The sequence below is a fragment of the Salvelinus fontinalis genome, chromosome 17, assembly GCF_029448725.1.
Source record: "Salvelinus fontinalis isolate EN_2023a chromosome 17, ASM2944872v1, whole genome shotgun sequence".
Lineage (NCBI taxonomy): Eukaryota > Metazoa > Chordata > Actinopteri > Salmoniformes > Salmonidae > Salvelinus > Salvelinus fontinalis.
In genome coordinates, this window is record NC_074681.1 from 6,016,181 (window position 1) to 6,043,416 (window position 27,236).

At 43.4% G+C, this 27,236-nt stretch overlaps 1 protein-coding gene across 1 annotated transcript in view; it reads right to left on the minus strand.

Annotated features, from left to right (window-relative positions):
* Nucleotides 1-27,236, minus strand: part of LOC129814522 (piezo-type mechanosensitive ion channel component 2-like) — a 160,752-nt gene that overhangs the window by 81,701 nt on the left and 51,815 nt on the right. Inside the window, exons 4-6 of the mRNA XM_055867708.1 lie at nt 21,202-21,244; nt 4,819-4,981; nt 2,394-2,396 (exon numbers count right to left, since the gene is read on the minus strand). Coding sequence (XP_055723683.1) covers nt 2,394-2,396; nt 4,819-4,981; nt 21,202-21,244 — 209 coding nt within the window. The remainder of the gene's footprint in view (nt 1-2,393; nt 2,397-4,818; nt 4,982-21,201; nt 21,245-27,236) is intronic.

Here is a 27,236-nt window from a genome sequence, read left to right on the forward strand (position 1 = left end):
CCTTGGCAGGAACTAATGGGGATCCATAATAAACCCCAGGAAGAGTAGCTGCTGCCTTGGCAGGAACTAATGGGGATCCATAATAAACCCCAGGAAGAGTAGCCGCTGCCTTGGCAGGAACTAATGGGGATCCATAATAAACCCGAGGAAGAGTAGCCGCTGCCTTGGCAGGAACTAATGGGGATCCATAATAAACCCCAGGAAGAGTAGCTGCTGTCTTGGCAGGAACTAATGGGGATCCATAATAAACCCCAGGAAGAGTAGCTGCTGCCTTGACAGGAACTAATGGGGATCCATAAAACAAAACAGGAAGAGTAGCTGCTGCCTTGGCAGGAACTTATGGGGATCCATAATAAACCCCAGGAAGAGTAGCTGCTGCCTTGGCAGGAACTAATGTGGATCCATAATAAACCCCAGGAAGAGTAGCTGCTGACTTGGCAGGAACTAATGGGGATCCATAATAAACCCCAGGAAGAGTAGCCGCTGCCTTGGCAGGAACTAACGGGGGATCCATAATAAACCCCAGGAAGAGTAGCTGCTGCCTTGGCAGGAACTAATGTGGATCCATAATAAACCCCAGGAAGAGTAGCTGCTGCCTTGACAGGAACTAATGGGGATCCATAATAAACCCCAGGAAGAGTAGCTGCTGCCTTGGCAGGAACTAATGGGGATCCATAATAAACCCCAGGAAGAGTAGCTGCTGCCTTGGCAGGAACTAATGGGGATCCATAATAAACCCCAGGAAGAGTAGCTGCTGCCTTGGCAGGAACTAACGGGGATCCATAATAAACCCCAGGAAGAGTAGCCGCTGCCTTGGCAGGAACTAATGGGGGTCCATAATAAACCCCAGGAAGAGTAGCTGCTGCCTTGGCAACAGCTAATGGGGTTCCATAATAAACCCCAGAAAGAGTAGCTGCTGACTTGGCAGGAACTAATGGGGATCCATAATAAACCCCAGGAAGAGTAGCCGCTGCCTTGGCAGGAACTAATGGAGATCCATAATAAACCCCAGGAAGAGTAGCTGCTGCCTTGGCAGGAACTAATGGGGATCCATAATAAACCCCAGGAAGAGTAGCTGCTGCCTTGGCAGGAACTAATGGGGATCCATAATAAACCCCAGGAAGAGTAGCCGCTGCCTTGGCAGGAACTAATGGGGATCCATAATAAACCCCAGGAAGAGTAGCCGCTGCCTTGGCAGGAACTAATGGGGATCCATAATAAACCCCAGGAAGAGTAGCCGCTGCCTTGGCAGGAACTAATGGGGGTCCATAATACATTCAAATACAAATAGACCCTCCGTTTTCAGCATTTTATATCACAATATCTGGATTGTCTTTCAGTTCCTTCCAAGCATTGTGTCAATAATTACTGATATGACCTGCTTGTTAAGAGGATTTGTGGGCCAGTTTAGTAAAATAATGCTCTATCGGTATAAGAGAAAAGAGTGACTCAAATTAGCATAAGGCACAAAATTAAACTTTAAAGTAAAAGTTGTTTGTGCATTAAAATCAGCAATATCAGCAATGCATCTTAGTTTCTAAGATACGTCTGGCAACCACCAGGTATTTGCAGTGTTCAGAAACTAAGATGCATCTGGCAATCACCATGTGTCATTATATGGTGGTTGCCAGATGCATCTTAGTTTCTAAACACTGTCATTACATGGTGGTTGCCAGATGCATCTTAGTTTCTAAACACTGTCATTACATGGTGGTTGCCAGACGTATCTTAGTTTCTAAACACTGTCATTACATGGTGGTTGCCAGATGCATCTTAGTTTCTAAACACTGTCATTACATGGTGGTTGCCAGATGCATCTTAGTTTCTAAACACTGACATTACATGGTGGTTGCCAGATGCATCTTAGTTTCTAAACACTGTCATTACTTGGTGGTTGCCAGACGTATCTTAGTTTCTAAACACTGTCATTACATGGTGGTTGCCAGATGCATCTTAGTTTCTAAACACTGTCATTACATGGTGGTTGGCAGATGCATCTTAGTTTCTAAACACTGTCATTACATGGTGGTTTCGTAATAGGACAGAATAAATAATTTAAATGGTATTGGCAAACAAATTCGAAAGTGTCACCTTTTAATGCAAAATAGGCATCAGTGAGAGTCTCTGGTGATATCTCAGGACTGACACGTAGGCATCAGTGTGAGTCTCTGGTGATATCTCAGGACTGACATATTGGGCATCAGTGAGAGTCTCTGGTGATATCTCAGGACCGACACGTAGGCATCAGTGAGAGTCTCTGGTGATATCTCAGGACCGACACGTAGGCATCAGTGAGAGTCTCTGGTGATATCTCAGGACTGGCACTTGGGCATCAGTGAGAGTCTCTGGTGATATGTTGATCACCGAAAGTTCTTGTTGCGTTCTGATTGGACCTCCTCAGGTGGTGGACTTCCCCCTCGAGCCCCGCCTCGTCTTCCTGCAGGTTGGCCCCTAAAAAAGCGGAGTTGGTTTGGGAGGTTTCAGAGTCACTATTGCTCTGAAGAGTCTTGCTCGTTGGCAGAGGACTGCCCCCCTTTAGCCAGACGTCATCTTGTAGGGGGCAGAACCTGGAGTTGAATCTCACTCGTCTGCCTTGCCAGTCATAGATGGCCAACCATGGGTACCTTCCTCCCTGTGCTTTGTATCCATAGAACACATCCAGATTTCACCAAGAGGAGGTGACATCATCCAGATTTCACCAAGAGGAGGTGACGTCATCCAGATTTCACCAAGAGGAGGTGACATCATCCAGATTTCACCAATAGGAGATGACATCATCCACATTTCACCAAGAGGAGGTGACATCGTCCAGATTTCACCAAGAGGAGGTGACATCATCCAGATTTCACCGAGAGGAGGTGACATCATCCAGATTTCACCAAGAGGAGATGACATCATCCACATTTCACCAAGAGGAGGTGACATCATCCACATTTCACCAAGAGGAGATGACATCATCCACATTTCCCCAAGAGGATGTGACATCGTCCAGATTTTACCGAGAGGAAATGACATCGTACGTAAACTAAAACAAAGAGAGACATTCTGTCAGTAAACCTGAGACTCTGTGGATCCTTAAGGGGCTAAACAAGGATTTTTCACTCTCCTCATTTCTATAATGTCGTTGCCTTGATTTTTTGTGGTCTCTGTGTCTCCGGATTCACAGACACCAAAATATCCCCTATGTATATTTTGACATGGCCTGTTGATTAACCAGACACACTATTTCTCTTTTTATTTGTATTATCTGGTTCTATAATGTGTCGTTTACCTCGAAACACATGATCATTATAATTTGTTTACATTGTTGTGTATCAATGGGCCACTAGGCTCGAAATAGGGGCTAAATGCAATGGTCAGGTCACTCTGAGGAAGACAATCGAAACGCCAGTCGCCTGTTCTCATCCTGTACAATGGATTAAAGGGAGCTACCTCGTCCTTTTGGAAGTTTTTCTTGGTAAGCCACTCTCATGATTTTTGTCATTGTTGTTGAGAACCCGTCCTTTCCTTTGGTTGCTGAAACGAAGGCCCACCTGAACTAGTGGCCCACCTGAACTAGTGGCCCACCTGAACTAGTGGCCCACCTGAACTAGAGGCCCACCTGAACTAGTGGCCCACCTGAACTAGTGGCCCACCTGAACTAGTGGCCCACCTGAACTAGAGGCCCACCTGAACTAGTGGCCCACCTGAACTAGTGGCCCACCTGAACTAGTGGCCCACCTGAACTAGTGGCCCACCTGAACTACTGGCCCACCTGAACTAGTGGCCCACCTTAACTAGTGGCCCACCTGAACTAGTGGCCCACCTTAACTAGTGGCCCACCTTAACTAGTGGCCCACCTGAACTAGTGGCCCACCTGAACTAGTGGCCCACCTGAACTAGTGGCCCACCTGAACTAGTGGCCCACCTTAACTAGTGGCCCACCTGAACTAGTGGCCCACCTGAACTAGTGGCCCACCTGAACTAGTGGCCCACCTGAACTAGTGGCCCACCTGAACTAGAGGCCCACCTGAACTAGTGGCCCACCTGAACTAGTGGCCCACCTGAACTAGTGGCCCACCTGAACTAGTGGCCCACCTGAACTAGAGGCCCACCTGAACTAGTGGCCCACCTGACCTAGTGGCCCACCTGAAACGAAGGCCCACCTGAACTAGTGGCCCACCTGAACTAGAGGCCCACCTGAACTAGAGGCCCACCTGAACTAGAGGCCCACCTGAACTAGTGGCCCACCTGAACTAGAGGCCCACCTGAACTAGTGGCCCACCTGAAACGAAGGCCCACCTTAACTAGTGGCCCACCTGAACTAGAGGCCCACCTGAACTAGTGGCCCACCTGAACTAGTGGCCCACCTGAACTAGTGGCCCACCTGAACTAGTGGCCCACCTGAACTAGTGGCCCACCTGAACTAGAGGCCCACCTGAACTAGTGGCCCACCTGAACTAGAGGCCCACCTGAACTAGTGGCCCACCTGAACTAGTGGCCCACCTTAACTAGTGGCCCACCTGAACTAGAGGCCCACCTGAACTAGTGGCCCACCTGAACTAGTGGCCCACCTGAACTAGTGGCCCACCTGAACTAGTGGCCCACCTGAACTAGTGGCCCACCTGAACTAGTGAAGTCATTGTTAAGAGAATCAATAAATGTAGATTAAATAGATAAACAGTTTTTATAACAGAAAAATAGGTTTAATTTAAATAATTAACTTTTTTTCTCCCATTGTGTGTGTGTGTGTGTGTGTGTGTGTGTGTGTGTGTGTGTGTGTGTGTGTGTGCGTGCGTGCGTGCTTACGTGCGCGTGCGTGCGTCTCCCTCCACTCACCTCTCCCTCCGGTTCGTAGTCAGTGTTGTCCTGGGCCATGTCCTCTGGCGGTCTCTTCTGAAACAGACTACGACACAGCAGCCAGCAGGCCAGCCCCGCTAAAAACATCCCTATGTCAGGGAGGAACACACGGATACCGTTTCCTGCATCTGCACCTATCACACTGGACACAGAGAGACAGAGAGTCAGAGAGTCAGAGAGTCAGAGAGACAGAGAGTCAGAGAGTCAGAGAGACAGAGAGTCAGAGAGAAAGAGAGACAGAGAGTCAGAGAGACAGACAGTCAGAGAGACAGAGTCAGAGAGTCAGAGAGTCAAAGAGTCAGACAGTCAGAGAGACAGAGAGTCAGAGAGACAGAGAGTCAGAGAGTCAGACAGTCAGAGAGACAGAGAGTCAGAGAGACAGAGAGACAGAGAGTCAGAGAGTCAGAGAAACAGAGAGTCAGAGAGAAAGAGAGACAGAGAGTCAGAGAGACAGAGAGACAGAGAGTCAGAGAGACCGAGAGACAGAGAGACCGAGAGACAGAGAGACAGAGAGACAGACAGTCAGAGAGACAGAGAGACAGAGAGTCAGAGAGACAGAGACACAGAGAGACAGAGAGACAGAGTCAGAGAGACAGAGAGTCAGAGAGACAGAGAGACAGAGAGTCAGAGATACAGAGAGACAGAGAGACAGACAGTCAGACAGAACTGGGAGAGGCGACACAACAAGTCTCTCCAACCACAACCCAAAGAGTTACTCTTCATAATGTCTGTCTTTACAACCTCTCTGGGATATGGAGACAGTTCAATAGGTTCATGGAAAAGATGTATGAACAGACGGTAGCTTCCCTTTCTGTAACATTCCAATGTGATTATCATGTAGTGAGGCTTCATAATGGAGAACGGTGTCCTCTACCAAAGATAATAACCCTTTAACACTCCTACAGCGCGATCGATATTTAAACTGCAATGTTCCAGTGTTCGCGGAGACGGTAAACATTGCATATGTCGGCTCAAATCGGGAAAATGGACCCCTTTGACATTTCACACGCGCTATAACGCGGATCCTAAGATGGATTCTAGACCCTAGGTAAACACTTTATTTGGGTGATTCTCAAAGTTTTGATATGGTTGGGACGTTGAAGAGAAAGGCTCATGTGCAGAGCGTCTACCATGCCAGTAACACAGTAGGACTAACACCTTACCCAGATCATCAACACCATTATATGTGTTTAATTAGTATGTGTTACAATCCCCCCCACCACCACCTGTTAGGCTGAATACATGGTGGGAATCAGAAGAGTTTTCCAAATACAAGACATATGTTGTATGTTATATATATATATATGAGGTTCCACAACCACTTTAATGAAATCAAGCACCGTATTAAATTCTCCTCGTTAAAAATGTAATGAATTAAATTCCAGTTAAACAACGGACTAAAAGTCATGAGAAGAAAACATAGCATCTGTGCCATATGGCACCCTATTCTCTATGGGGGTCCTGGTCTAAAGTAGTGCACTATATAGGGAATAGGGTGCCATCTGGGATGCTGACATATGCTTTTCCCTCTCAATGCAACAGTGACTGTAGAACTGGGCGAAACATGTTTATATTCCCTAAAGACTGAATAATTCCGTCGTAATCTTTGTTTATCTGGCAGACTCACCAGAGTCATACAACACACAACAAAGATCCCCTTCTTGGTGTGGAATGGAGACATTTTAAATGGGTTTTTGGGGAATTCCTGTTTTTATTTTCATTTATAAAAAAAAATATTTAAAAAAAAATATACAAAATATGCTCATAAATGTTATAACGAGAAATACCCATTTTCATGACTTAGTTAAAATATGGAAATGTTTAGAATTGAAATATGTGATATAATGGACATGGTCACGACATCGTGGACTGATGTATCTATTAGAACAGCACATCAAGTAGACTGGCACTCACCTACACCGACACACAAACTATAACACATACACTGAGATTTATATCCGGTGGGGTAAACATTAGATCAGGCAGGACAGGAAGTTCACCAAGAGGACTGTGGGTAATTGATGCCCAGAAAGCTGTTGATCGAAGTAGCAGCAGGCCTCTAAACAGACCTGGGTTCAAATAGTATTCTAAATCTTTCTTTAGCCTGCGTGGAATGCTAGATGGGTGGCGTTTACATTGTTTACAACTAGTCTATTCGTTCCATTGTGCCAGGCAAGCTCAATCAAGCCCAGATAACGTTTTTGAAAAGATTCTGAATAGTACTTGAACCATGGTCTGGTCTCTAATGGTCCAGTCCAGCCCAGTACTGCTAGACTAGAGGACAGGTCTGGTCTCTAATGGTCCAGCCCAGCCCAGTACTGCTAGACTAGAGGACAGGTCTGGTCTCTAATGGTCCAGTCCAGTACTGCTAGACTAGAGGACAGGTCTGGTCTCTAATGGTCCAGTCCAGTACTGCTAGACTAGAGGACAGGTCTGGTCTCTAATGGTCCAGTCCAGTACCGCTAGACTAGAGGACAGGTCTGGTCTCTAATGGTCCAGTCCAGTACTGCTAGACTAGAGGACAGGTCTGGTCTCTAATGGTCCAGCCCAGCCCAGTACTGCTAGACTAGAGGACAGGTCTGGTCTCTAATGGTCCAGTCCAGTACTGCTAGACTAGAGGACAGGTCTGGTCTCTAATGGTCCAGCCCAGCCCAGTACTGCTAGACTAGAGGACAGGTCTGGTCTCTAATGGTCCAGTCCAGCCCAGTACTGCTAGACTAGAGGACAGGTCTGGTCTCTAATGGTCCAGCCCAGCCCAGTACTGCTAGACTAGAGGACAGGTCTGGTCTCTAATGGTCCAGTCCAGTACTGCTAGACTAGAGGACAGGTCTGGTCTCTAATGGTCCAGCCCAGTCCAGTACTGCTAGACTAGAGGACAGGTCTGGTCTCTAATGGTCCAGCCCAGTACTGCTAGACTAGAGGACAGGTCTGGTCTCTAATGGTCCAGCCCAGCCCAGTACTGCTAGACTAGAGGACAGGTCTGGTCTCTAATGGTCCAGCCCAGTACTGCTAGACTAGAGGACAGGTCTGGTCTCTAATGGTCCAGTCCAGTACTGCTAGACTAGAGGACAGGTCTGGTCTCTAATGGTCCAGTCCAGCCCAGTACTGCTAGACTAGAGGACAGGTCTGGTCTCTAATGGTCCAGTCCAGCCCAGTACTGCTAGACTAGAGGACAGGTCTGGTCTCTAATGGTCCAGTCCAGTCCAGCACTGCTAGACTAGAGGACAGGTCTGGTCTCTAATAGGTTCTGGCCTTTCTAGGGTGTTTTTCCCTTGCCACCGTGCTTCTACATCTGCATTGCTTGCTGTTTGGGGTTTTAGGCCGGGTTTTTGTACAGCACTTTGTGACATCGGCTGATGTACGAAGGTCTATATAAATACATTTGATTGATTGATTGATTAATTAATAGCCCAGTCCAACCCAGGCTATAGTGTTTGTTTAAATTTACTTTGTTTACAAATATCGTAGTAAACAAGCTTGTATTGTGGGTTGTGATGGTGAACCTGGGTCTAAAGGCTAATGAAGGAATGTGAACCTGGGTATAAAGGCTAATGAAGGAATGTGAACCTGGGTATAAAGGCTAATGAAGGAATGTGAGCCTGGGTATAAAGGCTAATGAAGGAATGTGAACCTGGGTATAAAGGCTAATGAAGGAATGTGAACCTGGGTATAAAGGCTAATGAAGGAATGTGAGCCTGGGTCTGAGGCTAATGAAGGAATGTGAGCCTGGGTATAAAGGCTAATGAAGGAATGTGAGCCTGGGTATAAAGGCTAATGAAGGAATGTGAGCCAGGGTATAAAGGCTAATGAAGGAATGTGAGCCTGGGTATAAAGGCTAATGAAGGAATGTGAACCTGGGTATAAAGGCTAATGAAGGAATATGAACCTGGGTATAAAGGCTAATGAAGGAATGTGAACCTGGGTATAAAGGCTAATGAAGGAATGTGAACCTGGGTATAAAGGCTAATGAAGGAATGTGAGCCTGGGTATAAAGGCTAATGAAGGAATGTGAACCTGGGTATAAAGGCTAATGAAGGAATGTGAGCCTGGGTCTGAGGCTAATGAAGGAATGTGAGCCTGGGTATAAAGGCTAATGAAGGAATGTGAGCCTGGGTATAAAGGCTAATGAAGGAATGTGAGCCTGGGTATAAAGGCTAATGAAGGAATGTGAGTCTGGGTATAAAGGCTAATGAAGGAATGTGAACCTGGGTATAAAGGCTAATGAAGGAATGTGAACCTGGGTATAAAGGCTAATGAAGGAATGTGAGCCTGGGTATAAAGGCTAATGAAGGAATGTGAGCCTGGGTATAAAGGCTAATGAAGGAATGTGAGCCTGGGTATAAAGGCTAATGAAGGAATGTGAACCTGGGTATAAAGGCTAATGAAGGAATGTGAGTCTGGGTATAAAGGCTAATGAAGGAATGTGAACCTGGGTATAAAGGCTAATGAAGGAATGTGAGCCTGGGTATAAAGGCTAATGAAGGAATGTGAGCCTGGGTATAAAGGCTAATGAAGGAATGTGAGTCTGGGTATAAAGGCTAATGAAGGAATGTGAGCCTGGGTATAAAGGCTAATGAAGGAATGTGAACCTGCGTACGAGGCTAATGCAAAACTAACGTTTAGGTGTTATGCTGAGATGTGAATAAATGCCCAAACACCCTCAAAGTTCAGTTAAAGCAAACCCAAACTTCGTCCTGTACTTGGCCCTCGGTGGACAGTCGCCTCGTTAAAGTTAACAAAGTTTAAAAAGCAGAGCGCTAATCAACACTATGGAAAATGCTCACTCAAATAAAATATAGTCTAAACTCTTGGCTCCATTAGAAAAGCCTTAATCTAATCAAGACTCCTTTGGGTGCGTCTCAAAAGGCATTCTCCCTATTCTCTATCCTGTGCACTACGTAGGGCCCTGGTCAAAAGTATGGCTATTATAATAAGGAATAGGGTGTCGTTCGGGACGCGGCCTTTGTTTCCACTAGATGGGAGATGTTATTGTTTTAGAAGCTCTGTTCATCACAAATGGATGAAAGAAACGGAAAGAAAAACTCTGGTCCAACAACACCAAGTCATGCCAACAACTTTAATTTCTATTTTTCCCTCTCCTGTTAAAAGAGAGTACTTATATTGTACCAGCAGTGGTGGTGAGACCTTCCTGTTGAAAAAAAAGGCAACTGAAAACTACTGACATGCAACAAATTTACATCTGTACATTAAGGGTCTATTTGATTAATTTAGGGTCTGTTTCCTGGACACAGACTCTACTGAGTCCACAGAAGCCTATTCATTCAACATCATTTTGAGTCCAGGTGTAGGGTTAATCTGGGTCAAGATGTAGTGTTAATCTGGGTCCAGATGTAGGGTTAATCTGGGTCAATATGTACGGTTAATCTGGGTCAATATGTAGGTTTAATCTGGGTCAATATGTAGGGTTAATCTGGGTCAATATGTAGGGTTAATCTGGGTCCAGATGTAGTGTTAATCTGGGTCTAGATGTAGTGTTAATCTAAATCCAGATGTAGGGTTAATCTGGGTCCAGATGTAGGATTAATCTAAATCCAGATGTAGTGTTAATCTGGGTCCAGATGTAGTGTTAATCTGGGTCCAGATGTAGTGTTAATCTGGGTCCAGATGTAGGGTTAATCTGGGTCCAGATGTAGTGTTACTCTGGGTCCAGATGTAGGGTTAATCTGGGTCCAGATGTAGTGTTAATCTGGGTCCAGATGTAGTGTTAATCTGGGTCAAGATGTAGGGTTAATCTGGGTCCAGATGTAGGGTTAATCTGGGTCCAGATGTAGTGTTACTCTGGGTCCAGATGTAGGGTTAATCTGGGTCCAGACGTAGGGTTAATCTGGGTCTAGATGTAGGGTTAATCTGGGTCTAGATGTAGTGTTAATCTGGGTCAAGATGCTTTTCAGATCTCACTCCTCTTTCTCCCCCATCACTCGTTCAGACCCCACACCTCTTTCTCCCCATCCTGTCACAATCACTTCTTCAATACGTCACTTACTGTAGGCCCTTATCCAGACAGACAGACAGACCACATCCAGACAAACAGACAGACAGACAGGCCTTATCCATATGGACAGACAGACCTTATCCAAACAGACAGACCTTATCTAGACAGACAGACCTAATCGAGACAGGCCTTATCTATACAGACAGACAGACAGACAGGCCTTATCCAGACAGACAGACAGACAGACAGACAGACAGACAGACAGACAGACAGACAGACAGACAGACAGACAGACAGACAGACAGACAGACAGACATGCCTTATCCATACAGACCAGACAGACAGGCCTTATTAAGACAGAAAGACAGACAGGCCTCGTCTAGACAGACAGACATGCCGTATCCAGACAGACAGATAGGCAGGCTTATCAGACAGGCCTTATCCAGACAGACAGACATGCCTTATCCATGCAGACCAGACAGACAGACAGACAGACAGACAGACAGACAGACAGACAGACAGACAGACAGACAGACAGACATGCCTTATCCATACAGACCAGACAGACAGGCCTTATTAAGACAGAAAGACAGACAGGCCTCGTCTAGACAGACAGACATGCCGTATCCAGACAGACAGATAGGCAGGCTTATCAGACAGGCCTTATCCAGACAGACAGACATGCCTTATCCATGCAGACCAGACAGACAGACAGACAGACAGACAGACAGACAGACAGACAGACAGACAGACAGACAGACAGACAGACAGACATGCCTTATCCATACAGACCAGACAGACAGGCCTTATTAAGACAGAAAGACAGACAGGCCTCGTCTAGACAGACAGACATGCCGTATCCAGACAGACAGATAGGCAGGCTTATCAGACAGGCCTTATCCAGACAGACAGACATGCCTTATCCATGCAGACCAAACAGACAGGCCTTATTCAGACAGACAGGCAGGCCTTATTCAGACAGACAGACCTTATCCATACAGACAGAGACAGACAGACAGACAGACAGACAGACAGACAGACAGACAGACATGTCTTCTTTTTTTTTACCCCTTTTTCTCCTGAATTTTGTGGTATCCAATTGGTAATTACAGTTTTGTCTCATTGCTGCAACTCTCTTACGGACTAGGGAGAGGCAAAGGTCGAGAGCTGTGCGTCCTCCAGAACACAATCCAACCAAGCCGCACTGCTTCTTGACACAATGCCCACTTGAAGCCAGCCGCACCAAGGTGTAAGAGGAAACACCGTACATCTGGCGACCGTGTCAGCGTGCACTGCGCCCGGCCCGCCACAGGAGTCGCTAGTGCACGATGGGACAAGGACATCCCTGCCGGCCAAACCCTCCCCTAACCCGGACGACGAATTGTGTGCCGCCACATGGGTCTCCAGGTCGTGGGCTGGAGGCTGGAGGCTCCTGCGACAGAGCCTGAACTTGAACCCAGAATCTCTGGTGGCACAGCTAGCACTTCGATGCAGTGCCTTAGACCACTGTGCCACTCGGGAGGTCTAATCCAGACAGACATGCCTTATCCAGACAGACAGACAGACAGACAGACAGACAGACAGACAGACAGACAGACAGACAGACAGACAGACAGACAGACAGACAGACAGACAGACAGACAGACAGACAAACAGACAGACAGACAGACAGACAGACATGCCTTATCCAGACAGACAGACAGACAGACAGACAGACAGACAGACAGACAGACAGACAGACAGACAGACAGACAGACAGACAGACAGACAGACAGACAGACAGACAGACAGACAGTGTTTGTGCCTCAATCTAGGTTGGGCAAAACTAAACATGGCGGTGTTCGCCTTGGCAATTTCACTAGAATAAAGACCTCCTCCATTCTTGCCATTATTGAAAGAGATCGTGATACCTCACATTTCAAAATAGGGCAACTTAATGTTAGATCCCTCACTTCCAGACAGTTATAGTCAATGAACTAATCCCTGATCATAATCTTGATGTGATTGGCCTGACTGAAACATGGCTTAAGCCTGATTAATTTACTGTGTTAAATGAGGCCTCTCCTCCTGGTTACACTAGTGACCATATCCCCCACGCATCCCGCAAAGGAGGAGGTGTTGCTAACATTTATGACAGCAAATTTCAATTAACCCCACCAAAAAACACTGCATTTTCAACTTTTGAGCTTCTAGTCATGAAATCTATGCAGCCTACTCAATCACTTTTTATAGCTACTGTTTACAGGCCTCCTGGGCCGTATCAGCATTCCTCACTGAGTTCCCTGAAATCCTATCGGACCTTGTAGTCATGGCAGATAATATTAAAATGTTTGGTGACTAATATTCACATGGAAAAGTCCACAGACCCACTCCAAAAGTCTTTCGGAGCCATCATCGACTCAGTGGGTTTAGTCCAATAAGTCTCTGGATCTACTCACTACCACAGTCATACTCTGGACCTAGTTTTGTCCCATGGAATAAATGTTGTAGATCTTAATGTTTTTCCTCATAATCCTGGACTATCGGACCACCATTTTATTACGTTTGCAATCGCAACAAATAATCTGCTCAGACCCCAACCAAGGATCATCAAAAGCCGTGCTATAAATTCTCAGACAACCCAAAGATTCCTAGATGCCCTTCCAGACTCCCTCCACCTACCCACGGACGTCAGAGTACAAAAATCAGTTAACCACCTAACTGAGGAACTAAAATTAACCTTGCGAAATACCCTAGATGCAGTCGCACCCCTAAAAACAAAAAACATTTGTCATAAGAAACTAGCTCCCTGGAATACAGAAAATACCCGAGCTCTGAAGCAAGCTTCCAGAAAATTGAAATGGAAAGACAGTATCGTGCAATATCGAAGATCACTGCTGCTCGAATCATCCTATTTGTACAACTTAATTGAAGAGAATAAGAACAATCCTAAATTTATTTTTGATAGTGTCGCAAAGCTAACTAAAAATCAGCATTCCCCAAGAGAGGATGGCTTTCACTTCATGATCATTAGAAAGCAAATTACGGACTTCTCTTTAAATCTGAGTATTTCTCCAAAGCTCAGTTGTCCTGAGTCTGCACAACACTGCCAGGACCTAGGATCAAAGGAGACACTCAAGTTTTTTTATCCTATATCTCTTGACACATTGATGAAAATAGTCTTGGCCTCTAAACCTTCAAGCTGCATACTGGACCCTATTACAACTAAACTACTGAAAGAGCTGCTTCCTGTGCTTGGCCCTCCTATGTTGAACATAATAAACGGCTCTCTATCCACCGGATGTGTACCAAACTCACTAAAAGTGGCAGTAATAAAGCCTCTCTTGAAAAAGCCAAACCTTGACCCGGAAAATATAAAAAACTATCGGCCTATATCGAATCTTCCATTCCTCTCAAAAAGTTTAGAAAAAGCTGTTGCGCAGCAACTCACTGCCTTCCTGAAGACAAACAATGTATACGAAATGCTTCAGTCTAGTTTTAGACCCCATCATAGCACTGAGACAACACTCGTGAAGGTGGTAAATTACCTTTTAATGGCGTCAGACCATGGCTCTGCATCTGTCCTCGTGCTCCTAGACCTTAGTGCTGCCTTTGATACCATCGATCATCACATTCTTTTGGAGAGATTGGAAACCCTAGTTGGTCTACACGGACAAGTTCTGGCCTTGTTTAAATCTTGTCTGTCGGAAAGATATCAGTTTGTCTCTGTGGATGGTTTGTCTTCTGACAAATCAATTGTAAATTTCTGTGTTCCTCAAGGTTCCGTTTTAGGACCACTATTGTTTTCACTGTATATTTTACCTCTTGGTGATGTCATTCGGAAACATAATATTAACTTCACTGCTATGCAGACGACACACAGCTGTACATTTCGATGAAACATGGAGAAGCCCCAAAATTGGCCTCCCTGGAAGCCTGTGTTGCAGACATAAGGAAGTGGATGGTGGCACATTTGTTACTTTTAAACTCGGACAAAACAGAGATACTAGTTCTAGGTCCCAAGAAACAAAGAGATCTTCTGTTGGATCTGACAATTAATCTTGATGGTTGTACAGTTGTCTCAAATAAAACTGTGAAGGACCTCGGCGTTACTCTGGACCCTGATCTCTCTTTTGACGAACATCTCAAGAATATTTAAAGGACAGCTTTTTTCCATCTACGTAACATTGCAAAAATCTGAAACGTTCTTCTCCAAAAATGATGCCGAAAAAAGTATCCATGCTTTTGTTACTTCTCTGCCGCACATTTATTTATTTTATTTTTATTTCACCTTTATTTAACCAGGTAGGCACTTTCCTGCTACCCGGATAAAGCACTAAATAAACTACAGTTTGTGCTAAACACGGCTGCTAGAATCTTGACAAGAACCCCAAAATTGTATCATATTACTCCAATGCTAGCCTCTCTATACTGGCTTCCTGTTAAGGCTAGAGCTGATGTCATGGTTTTACTGCTAACCTACAAAGCATTACATGGCCTTGCTCCTACCTATCTTTCCAATTTGGTCCTGCCGCACATTTATTTATTTTATTTTTATTTCACCTTTATTTAACCAGGTAGGCAAGTTGAGAACAAGTTCTCATTTACAATTGCGACCTGGCCAAGATAAAGCAAAGCAGTTCGACACATACAACAACACAGAGTTACACATGGAGTAAAACAAACATACAGTCAATAATAAAGTAGAAAAATAAGTCTATATACAATGTGAGCAAGTGAGGTGAGATAAGGGAGGTGAAGGAACGAAGCGACGAGTATGAAGCGAGGGCCAACCAACGAGAGCGTATAGGTCGCAGTGGTGGGTAGTATATGGGGCTTTGGAGACAAAACGGATGGCACTGTGATAGACTGCATCCAATTTATTGAGTAGGGTATTGGAGGCTATTTTGTAAATGACATCATCGAAGTCGAGGATTGGTAGGATGGTCAGTTTTACAAGGGTATGTTTGGCAGCATGAGTGAAGGATGCTTTGTTGCGGAATAGGAAGCCAGTTCTGGGCTGAGCAGTAAAGGCTGTGAGAGACCTAATGAGGTTTAACATGCATCCGATAGGGCTTGTTGACAGACTGCCAGACCTAATGAGGTTTAACATGCATCAGATAGGGCTTGTTGAAAGACTGCCAGACCTAATGAGGTTTAACATGCATCAGATAGGGCTTGTTGACAGACTGCCAGACCTAATGAGGTTTAACATGCATCCGATAGGGCTTGTTGACAAACTGCCAGACCTAATGAGGTTTAACATGCATCCGATAGGGCTTGTTGACAGACTGCCAGACCTAATGAGGTTTAACATGCATTAACTGAAACCACACGTTGAGAAGTACAGGTCAGAACCATCAAGAGCCTTTAGAAACCTAAGTTGTGTCCCAAATGGCACTCAATTCCCTACACATAGCACGGCCAGAACCCAATCGGACCTGGTCAGAAGTAGTGCACTATGAAGGGAATATGGTGCCAATTGGGACACATGTCAGATCTCTGGCCACACATATACATTACATTAAGTGGTGTGTATTGGTACTTATTGGAGAACCCGGCTCGCGCTACTTAAGGATATTTGGGAAGTGGACTGTATACAAGCCTTCCAAACTCAATCTGTGGTGGCTAGTGGCTGGACAAATGGGAGGATAGACTCATTGTAATGGTTGGGATGGAATCAATGGAACGTTATCAAACACATTCCTCGGCTTTAAAGGCACACCAGCCTCCACTGAATACACTGAATTGAGCAGAAATACATGTGAGATCCTTCACTTGTATTACCCAGAATACAACGAGAAGTGTAGGAATTTCAATGGGACAAATCGTTTACTGAACCTTAAACCTCAAATAAATCCTCTAATAAATAATGTGGACATTGAGCAAGTTGAACTGCTTGGAGTAACCCTGGATTGTAAACTGTCGAGGTGAAAACAAATTGATGCAACAGTAGCTAAGATGGGGAGAAGTCTGTCCATAATAAAGCGCTGCTCTGCCTTCTTAACAACACTGTCAACAAGGCAGGTCCTACAGGCCCTAGTTTCTACCTTCTTAACAACACTATCAACAAGGCAGGTCCTACAGGCCCTAGTTTCTACCTTCTTAACAGCACTATCAACAAGGCAGGTCCTACAGGCCCTAGTTTCTACCTTCTTAACAGCACTATCAACAAGGCAGGTCCTACAGGCCCTAGTTTCTACCTTCTTAACAACACTATCAACAAGGCAGGTCCTACAGGCCCTGGTTTCTACCTTCTTAACAGCACTATCAACAAGGCAGGTCCTACAGGCCCTGGTTTCTACCTTCTTAACAGCACTATCAACAAGGCAGGTCCTATAGGCCCTAGTTTCTACCTTCTTAACAACACTATCAACAAGGCAGGTCCTACAGGCCCTAGTCTCTACCTTCTTAACAACACTATCAACAAGGCAGGTCCTACAGGCCCTAGTTTCTACCTTCTTAACAACACTATCAACAAGGCAGGTCCTACAGGCCCTCGTTTCTACCTTCTTAACAACACTATCAACAAGGCAGGTCCTACAGGCCCTCGTTTCTACCTTCTTAACAACACTATCAACAAGGCAGGTCCTACAGGCCCTAGTTTCTACCTTCTTAACAACACTATCAACAAGGCAGGTCCTACAGGCCCTCGTTTCTACCTTCTTAACAACACTATCAACAAGGCAGGTCCTACAGGCCCTAGTTTTGTCTCACCTGGATTACTATTCAGTCATGTGGTCAGGTGCCACAAAGATGGACTTTGGATAATATCAATTGGCTCAGAACAGGGCAGCACAGCTGGCCCTTGGATGTACACAGAGAGCTAACATTAATAGTCTGCATGTTAATCTCTCATGGCTCAAAGTGGAGGAGAGATTGACTTCATCACTGCTTGTATTTATGAGAGATATTGACATGTTGAATGTACCGAGCTGTCTGATTAAACTACTAGCACACAGCTCGGACACCCATGCATACCCCACAAGACATGCCACAAGAAGTCTCTTCACAGTCCCCAAGTCCAGAAGAGACTATGTGAGGTGCACAGTACTACATAGAGTCATGACTACATGGAACTCTATTCCACATCAGGTAACTGATGCAGCAGTAGAATCAGATTTAAAAAACAGATAAAAATACACCTGCGAAGGGGACTGCGAAGAGACACATACACAGGCACAGACACACGTACACATGATTTGACGCAAAATCTACACACACGTACACATGGCTGTTGTGTTGTAAATATGTGATAGTGGAGTAGTGGCCTGAGGGAACACACTGAATGTGTTGGGTAACTTGTTAAGAAATTTAATTTAATTTAATATTTAAAATTATATATAACTGCCTTAATGTTGCTGGACCCCAGGAAGAGTAGCTGCTGCCTTGGCAGGAACTAATGGGGATCCATAATAAACCCCAGGAAGAGTAGCTGCTGCCTTGGCAGGAACTAATGGGGATCCATAATAAACCCCAGGAAGAGTAGCTGCTGCCTTGGCAGGAACTAATGGGGATCCATAATAAACCCCAGGAAGAGTAGCTGCTGCCTTGGCAGGAACTAATGGGGATCCATAATAAACCCCAGGAAGAGTAGCTGCTGCCTTGGCAGGAACTAATGGGGATCCATAATAAACCCCAGGAAGAGTAGCTGCTGCCTTGGCAGGAACTAATGGGGATCCTTAATAAACCCCAGGAAGAGTAGCTGCTGCCTTGGCAGGAACTAATGGGGATCCATAATAAACCCTAGGAAGAGTAGCTGCTGCCTTGGCAGGAACTAATGGGGATCCATAATAAACCCCAGGAAGAGTAGCTGCTGCCTTGACATGAACTAATGGGGATCCATAATAAACCCCAGGAAGAGTAGCCGCTGCCTTGGCAGGAACTAATGGGGATCCATAATAAACCCCAGGAAGAGTAGCCGCTGCCTTGGCAGGAACTAATGGGGATCCATAATAAACCCCAGGAAGAGTAGCTGCTGCCTTGACAGGAACTAATGGGGATCCATAATAAACCCCAGGAAGAGTAGCTGCTGCCTTGACAGGAACTAATGGGGATCCATAATAAACCCCAGGAAGAGTAGCCGCTGCCTTGGCAGGAACTAATGGGGATCCATAATAAACCCCAGGAAGAGTAGCCGCTGCTTTGGCAGGAACTAATGGGGATCCATAATAAACCCCAGGAAGAGTAGCCACTGCCTTGGCAGGAACTAATGGGGATTCATAATAAATACAAATACAAATGGAGAAGACTTAAAAATACCCACTAGTCTAACTTAATATATAAATGTTTTAATGAGTTAACCCAATGAGCTCTATCTATCCATGTATGGAACTATCTTGGTGAGCTTGAGTCACCAGATGTCTGAAGAGAATGTGGACGTATTGTCCCACTGGGCTACAGAATAGAAGGCCTTCATTCTCAATTGACTAAAACCCTTATCCATATACTATATTTCCAACAGCATGACGGCTGTAGGTGAAATATTACACAGTATATTCGAGGGGACTTTTATCCTTTGTGTTTTGTAAAGAATGTGTCTTTCTCTACTCTTAACCTGAGGGCTTTTTTAAAATCAGGTTTTATGGTATATATATATAATAATAATAATAATAATAATAACTTTATTTAAGTTTATATGTAGACGTGTGTATTGTATATACAGTGCTTTCTGAAAGTATACATATCCCTTAACTTATTATATAACTTTATATATATATTATATAACTTATATAACTATATATTTATCCTCTACCTTCAGAACCAGGTACTGCAGTGACACTTCTTGCACTGCGATGCAGTGTCGTAGACCACGGCACCAGTCGGGAGCTACTCCTTGACGTATTCCACATGTTGTTGTGTTACAGCCTGAATTCAAAATGGATTCCATTTTTCTCTCTCACCCATCTACATACAATACCCCATAATGACAAAGTGAACAAAATGTGTTTTAAAATGTTAGCACATTTAAAAAAAAAATGAAATACATAAATATCTCATTTACATAAGTATTCACACCCCTGAGTCAATACATGTTAGAATCACCTTTGGCAGCGATTACAGCTGTGAGTCTTTCTGGTTGAATCTCTAAGAAATTTGCACACCTGTCAAATTGGTTGTTGATCATAGCTTGACAACCATTTTTAAGTCTTGCTATAGATTTTCAAGCAGATTTAAGTCAATACTGTAACTTGGCCACTCAGGAACAATCACTTTCTTCTTGGTGAGCAACTGCAGTGTAGATTTGGCCTTGTGTTGTAGGTTATTGTCCTGCTGAAAGGTAAATTCATCTCCCAGTGTCTGGTGGAAAACAGACTGAACCAGGTTTTCTGCTAGGATTTTGCCTGTGCTTAGCTCCATTCCGTTTCTTTTTTATCCTAAAAAACTCCCCAGTCCTTAATGATTACAAGCATACCCATAACATGATGCAGCCACCACCATGCTTGAAAATATGTAGAATGGTACTCAGTAATGTGTTCTATTGGATTTTCCCCAAACATAACAATTTGTATTCAGTACAAAAAGTTAATTGCTTTGACACATTTTTTGCAGTATTACTTTAGTGCCTTGTTGCAAACAGGATGCATGTTTTGGAATATTATTATTACGTACAGGCTTCCTTCTTTTCACTCTGTCATTTAGGTTAGTATTGTGGAGTAACTACAATGTTGTTGATCCATCCTCAGTTTTCTCCTATCACAGCCACTAAATTCTAACGGTTTTAAAATCACCATTGGCCTCATGATGAAATCCCTGAGCAGTTTCCTTCCTCTCCGGCAACTGAGTTAGGAAGGACGCCTGTATCTTTGTAGCGACTGGGTATATTGCTACGCCATCCAAAGTGTAATTAATAACTTCACCATGCTCAAAGGGATATTCAATGTCAGATTTTTCATATTATTTGTACCCATCTACCAATAGGTGCACTTCTTTGCGAGGCATTGGAAAACCTCCCTGGTCTTTGTGGTTGAATCTGTGTTTGAAATTCACTGCTCGACTGATGGACCTTACAGATAATTGTATATGTTGGGTACAGAGATGAGGTAGTCATTCAAAAATCATGTTAAACACTATTATTGCACACAGAGTCCATGCAACTTATTATGTGACTTGTTGAGCACATTTTTATTCCTGAACTTATTTAGGACATAACAAAGGGGTTGACTCAAGAAATGTCTAAAAACATAACTCCACTTAGACATTATGGGGTATTGTTTGTAGACTAGTGACAAAAATCTAAATTTAATCCATTTTAAATTCAGGCTGTAACATAACAACATGTGGAAAAAGTAATGGGGTGTGACTACTTTCTGAAGGCTCTGTATTCTATATCTACAGTATCTCTATACTATTAGGGTGTATAATAATCACTTAGTTTGTTAAATCTATATTATGTACCGTGTATTTACAGTATGTTTGTATTGGCTTACCTTTCAAAGCCAATCTGACGTATAGATTTCTCCCACGTTGAACCTGAACAAAATCAGAGCAGGTACAGATTAACAACACTTCATAAGAGCAGGTACAGATTAACAACACTTCATAAGAGCATGTACAGATTAAGAGCATTCCATAAGAGCAGGTACAGATTAACAACACTTCATAAGAGCAGGTACAGATTAAGAGCATTCCATAAGAGCAGGTACAGATTAAGAGCATTTCATGAGAGCAGGTACAGATTAAGAGCATTCCATAAGAGCAGGTACAGATTAAGAGCATTCCATAAGAGCAGGTACAGATTAACAACACTTCATAAGAGCAGGTACAGATTAAGAGCATTTCATGAGAGCAGGTACAGATTAAGAGCATTCCATAAGAGCAGGTACAGATTAAGAGCATTCCATAAGAGCAGGTACAGATTAAGAGCATTTCATGAGAGCAGGTACAGATTAAGAGCATTCCATAAGAGCAGGTACAGATTAAGAGCATTCCATAAGAGCAGGTACAGATTAACAACACTTCATAAGAGCAGGTACAGATTAAGAGCATTTCATGAGAGCAGGTACAGATTAAGAGCATTCCATAAGAGCAGGTACAGATTAACAACACTTCATAAGAGCAGGTACAGATTAACAACACTTCATAAGAGCAGGTACAGATTAACAACACTTCATAAGAGCAGGTACAGATTAACAACACTTCATAAGAGCAGGTACAGATTAACAACACTTCATAAGAGCAGGTACAGATTAACAGCACTTCATAAGAGCAGGTACAGACTAACAACACTTCATAAGAGCAGGTACAGATTAACAACACTTCATAAGAGCAGGTACAGATTAACAACACTTCATAAGAGCAGGTACAGATTAACAACACTTCATAAGAGCAGGTACAGATTAAGAGCAGGTACAGATTAAGATCATTTCATAAGAGCAGGTACAGATTAAGAGCATTTCATGAGAGCAGGTACAGATTAAGAGCAGGTACAGATTAAGATCATTTCATAAGAGCAGGTACAGATTAAGAGCATTTCATAAGAGCAGGTACAGATTAAGAGCATTTCATAAGAGCAGGTACAGATTAAGAGCATTTCATAAGAGCAGGTACAGATTAAGAGCAGGTACAGATTAAGAGCAGGTACAGATTAAGAGCAGGTACAGATTAAGAGAGCAGGTACAGATTAAGAGAGCAGGTACAGATTAAGAGAGCAGGTACAGATTAAGAGCAGGTACAGATTAAGAGCAGGTACAGATTAAGAGCAGGTACAGATTAACAACACTTCATAAGAGCAGGTACAGATTAAGAGCATTTCATGAGAGCAGGTACAGATTAAGAGCAGGTACAGATTAAGAGCATTTCATAAGAGCAGGTACAGATTAAGAGCATTTCATAAGAGCAGATACAGATTAAGAGCATTTCATAAGAGCAGGTACAGATTAAGAGCAGGTACAGATTAAGAGCAGGTACAGATTAAGAGCAGGTACAGATTAAGAGAGCAGGTACAGATTAAGAGCAGGTACAGATTAAGAGAGCAGGTACAGATTAAGAGAGCAGGTACAGATTAAGAGAGCAGGTACAGATTAAGAGCAGGTACAGATTAAGAGCAGGTACAGATTAAGAGCAGGTACAGATTAAGAGAGCAGGTACAGATTAAGAGCAGGTACAGATTAAGAGAGCAGGTACAGATTAAGAGAGCAGGTACAGATTAAGAGCAGGTACAGATTAAGAGAGCAGGTACAGATTAAGAGAGCAGGTACAGATTAAGAGCAGGTACAGATTAAGAGCAGGTACAGATTAAGAGCAGGTACAGATTAAGAGCAGGTACAGATTAAGAGAGCAGGTACAGATTAAGAGAGCAGGTACAGATTAAGAGCAGGTACAGATTAAGAGAGCAGGTACAGATTAAGAGAGCAGGTACAGATTAAGAGCAGGTACAGATTCAGAGAGCAGGTACAGATTAAGAGTGCAGGTACAGATTAAGAGCAGGTACAGATTAAGAGAGCAGGTACAGATTAAGAGAGCAGGTACAGATTAAGAGCAGGTACAGATTAAGAGCAGGTACAGATTAAGAGCAGGTACAGATTAAGAGAGCAGGTACAGATTAAGAGAGCAGGTACAGATTAAGAGCAGGTACAGATTAAGAGAGCAGGTACAGATTAAGAGAGCAGGTACAGATTAAGAGCAGGTACAGATTAAGAGCAGGTACAGATTAAGAGCAGGTACAGATTAAGAGCAGGTACAGATTAAGAGAGCAGGTACAGATTAAGAGAGCAGGTACAGATTAAGAGAGCAGGTACAGATTAAGAGAGCAGGTATAGCGCTTGGTTGATTTAGACACTTGATTTAGCTGCGTTCACTACTAGTTTGAAGTGTTCCTGCGTACCATTGTGTGCTTAAAGACACATTTCCAGGTATTATATTATTTTCTATTCACCTCATGGCAAAAATTACCCACAGAGGTTAACGCACAAAATGACCCACGGCTGGTAACACACAAAATGACCCACGGCTGGTAACACACAAAATGACCCACGGCTGATAACGCACAAAATTATCCGCGGCTGATAATTCCAGTGCCAAGGAAAACACATCATCACCTTGTGACTGGAGACTACAGACTAATCTAGACTAATGACAAATACATTTAGAGGTGTGTGTATGTGTGTTTTGTCAATTCCTTAGCAGAGTATTTTGTTGTTGAATATCACACTGATGGAGGTTCAGATGTCCTGATGGCCTTTGAAAGACATTCTGACTTCAGAGGCAGATGGTCTTATAACTACATGTAATACACCTTCTGACATCTCTTCATCATGTTATCCTCTTATCTCTCTCTATCTCTACTGCTCTCTCTCTCTCAACACAGACACACCTTCCTTCTGACATCTCTTCATCATGTTATCCTCTTATCTCTCTCTATCTCTACTGCTCTCTCTCTCTCAACACAGACACACCTTCCTTCTGACATCTCTTCATCATGTTATCCTCTTATCTCTCTCTATCTCTACTGCTCTCTCTCTCTCAACACAGACACACCTTCCTTCTGACATCTCTTCATCATGTTATCCTCTTATCTCTCTCTATCTCTACTGCTCTCTCTCTCTCAACACAGACACACCTTCCTTCTGACATCTCTTCATCATGTTATCCTCTTATCTCTCTCTATCTCTACTGCTCTCTCTCTCTCAACACAGACACACCTTCCTTCTGACATCTCTTCATCATGTTATCCTCTTATCTCTCTCTATCTCTACTGCTCTCTCTCTCTCAACACAGACACACCTTCCTTCTGACATCTCTTCATCATTTTATCCTCTTATCGCTCTACAAATTGGTGCTCTCTCTCTCTCTCTCTCTCTCTCTCTCTCTCTCTCTCTCTCTCTCTCTCTCTCTCTCTCTCTCTCTCTCTCTCTCTCTCTCTCTCTCTCTCTCTCTCTCTCTCTCTCTCTCTCTCTCTCTCTCTCTCTCTCTCTCTCTCTCTCTCTCTCTATTCAATTCAATTCAATTGACTTTATTGACATGGCAAGTTATTATTACTTACATTGTCAAAGTATACATATCGAAAAATTTAAATAAAATATATATGTATATATATACACAAAATATATATATATTTATATATAAATAAATGGTGGGACTAACAGTAATAATAATAGTAGTAGTGGACATGGGATTACCATTAATAACAGCTACAACAACAATATTAATCAGAACAACAATACATTAAAGCAACAGTAGTAGACCAGTGTCAACATGACTGAGAAGACACATGACCTGGTACGAAAGACAAAACAAAACTAAGCTAAATGGGAAATATTATCAACATTACTTTGCATTTTTCACTGGCTGTCCCTCAGGCTATGGCAGGAGGACACATATTTGGCTGCCAAAACTGCACATTTTGGCTTTTCACCCAACAAATATTTGAATTTTTCTTCATCTTTTATAGTTTCAAATTCTTTGTATTGAATTATAATTTTGGGAAAGAAATATGCTCTTAGGTCTGAGTATTTGTCACAGTGTAGTAGGAAATGCACTTCTGTCTCTACCTCTCCCCTGGAGCAGAGTGAGCACAGCCTGTCCTCCCTGGGCAGCCAGGTTTGTCTGTGACGACCGGTCTCTATAGCCAGACTGTGCTCACTGAGTCTGTACCTAGTCAATGTTTTCCTCAGTTTTCTATCAGTCACAGTGGTCAGATAGTCTGCCACCATGTACTGTCTGTTTAGAGCCAAATAGCATTGAAGTTTACTTTGATTTTTTGTGGTGTCTTTCCAATAGGTTATATATTTTTCTTTTTGTTTTGTGATGATTTGGTTGGGCCAGATTTTCTGAGGGCTGTCCCGAGGCTCTATGGGGTTGGTTTGGGTTGGTGAACTGAGCCTCAGAACCAGCTGGCTGAGGGGACTCTTCTCTGGTTTCATCTCTTGACATTGTAGAGCTGTGTGATGGAATGTTTTAGGGTCACTTGTTTTTAGATGGTTGTAAAATTTGATGGCTCTTTTTTCTATTCGAATGAGGAGGGGATATTGGCCCAATTCTGCCCTACATGCGTTATTTGGAGTTTTTCTTTGTACTTGCAATACAGTCTTGCAAAACTCTGCATGCAATACTTCAATTGGATGTTTGTCCCATTTAGTAAATTCATTATTAGAGAGTGGACCCCATACTTCACTGCCATATAGAGCAATTGGTTCTATAACTGATTGAAAAATTTTGAGCCAGATTCTAATTGGAATTTCGATTTTGATGTTCCTTTTAATGGCATAGAATGCTCTTCTTGCTTTGTCTCTCAGCTCATTCACAGCCATGTGAAAGCTACCTGTGTTGCTGATATTTAGTCCTAGATATGTGTAGTTTTTGGTGTGTTCTAATAGAACTGTGTCCAAATAGAATTTATATTTGTCATCCATATTTCCGGACCTTTTTTGGAATATCATTATATTTGTTTTTTTTAGGTTAACGGTCAGAGCCCAAGTCTGACAGAACCTGTGAAGATGATCTAGGTGTTGCTGTAACCCCTCTTTAGTGGGAGACAGCAGCACCAGGTCATCTGCGTACAGCAGACACTTGATTTCAGTGTTGTGTAGGGTGATACCAGGTGCTGTCGATTCTTCTAATGTTTTTGCCAATTCATTCATGTAGATGTTAAATAATGTTGGACTTATTGGGCAGCCCTGTTTCACTCCCCGCCCCTGAGAGAATAAGTCTGTTTGCTTGTTGCCAATTTTAACCACACATTTGTTTTTAGTGTACATTGATTTAATAAAATCATATGTTTTCCCTCCAATACCACTTTCTATTAGTTTATAAAAAAGACCTTCGTGCCAAATTGAATCAAATGCTTTCTTGAAATCTACAAAACACGAGTAGATTTTGCCTTTGTTTTGGTTAACTTGTTTATCAATTAGAGTGTGGAGGGTGTAAATGTGGTCTGTTGTACGATAATTTTTTAGAAATCCAATCTGGCTTCTGCTCAGGACGTTGTGTTCGTCAAGGAAATGATGTAGTCTGCTATTTATAATACTGCAAGGCTACCTAAACAAGGCTACCTAAATTCTATCAGCATATTGATTACACTACGCACAGGGGTAATACACTCAACCACTGCTACTCTAACTTCCACGATGCATACAAAGCCCTCTCTCTCTCTCTCTCTCTCTCTCTCTCCCTCTCTCCCTCTCTCCCTCTCATTCTCTCTCCTTCCCTCTCTCTCTCTCTCCCTCTACTTCTCTGTCTATCTCTCTCCCTCTCCTTCTCTCTCTCTCTCTCTTACCCTTGCTCGCTCTTTTGCTTTCTCTCTCTCTCTTCGAGTCCTATGCAGCATTTAGTTTTTTTAATGTATTATTACATTATTATTACATTATTACATTGTTACCCCAGGAAATCTTAAGTCTTGTTACATACAGCCGGGAGGAACTATTGGATACAAGAGCGACGTCAATTTACCAACATTACGACCAGGAATACGACATTCCCGAAGCGGATCCTCTGTTTCGACCACCACCCAGGACAATGGATCTAA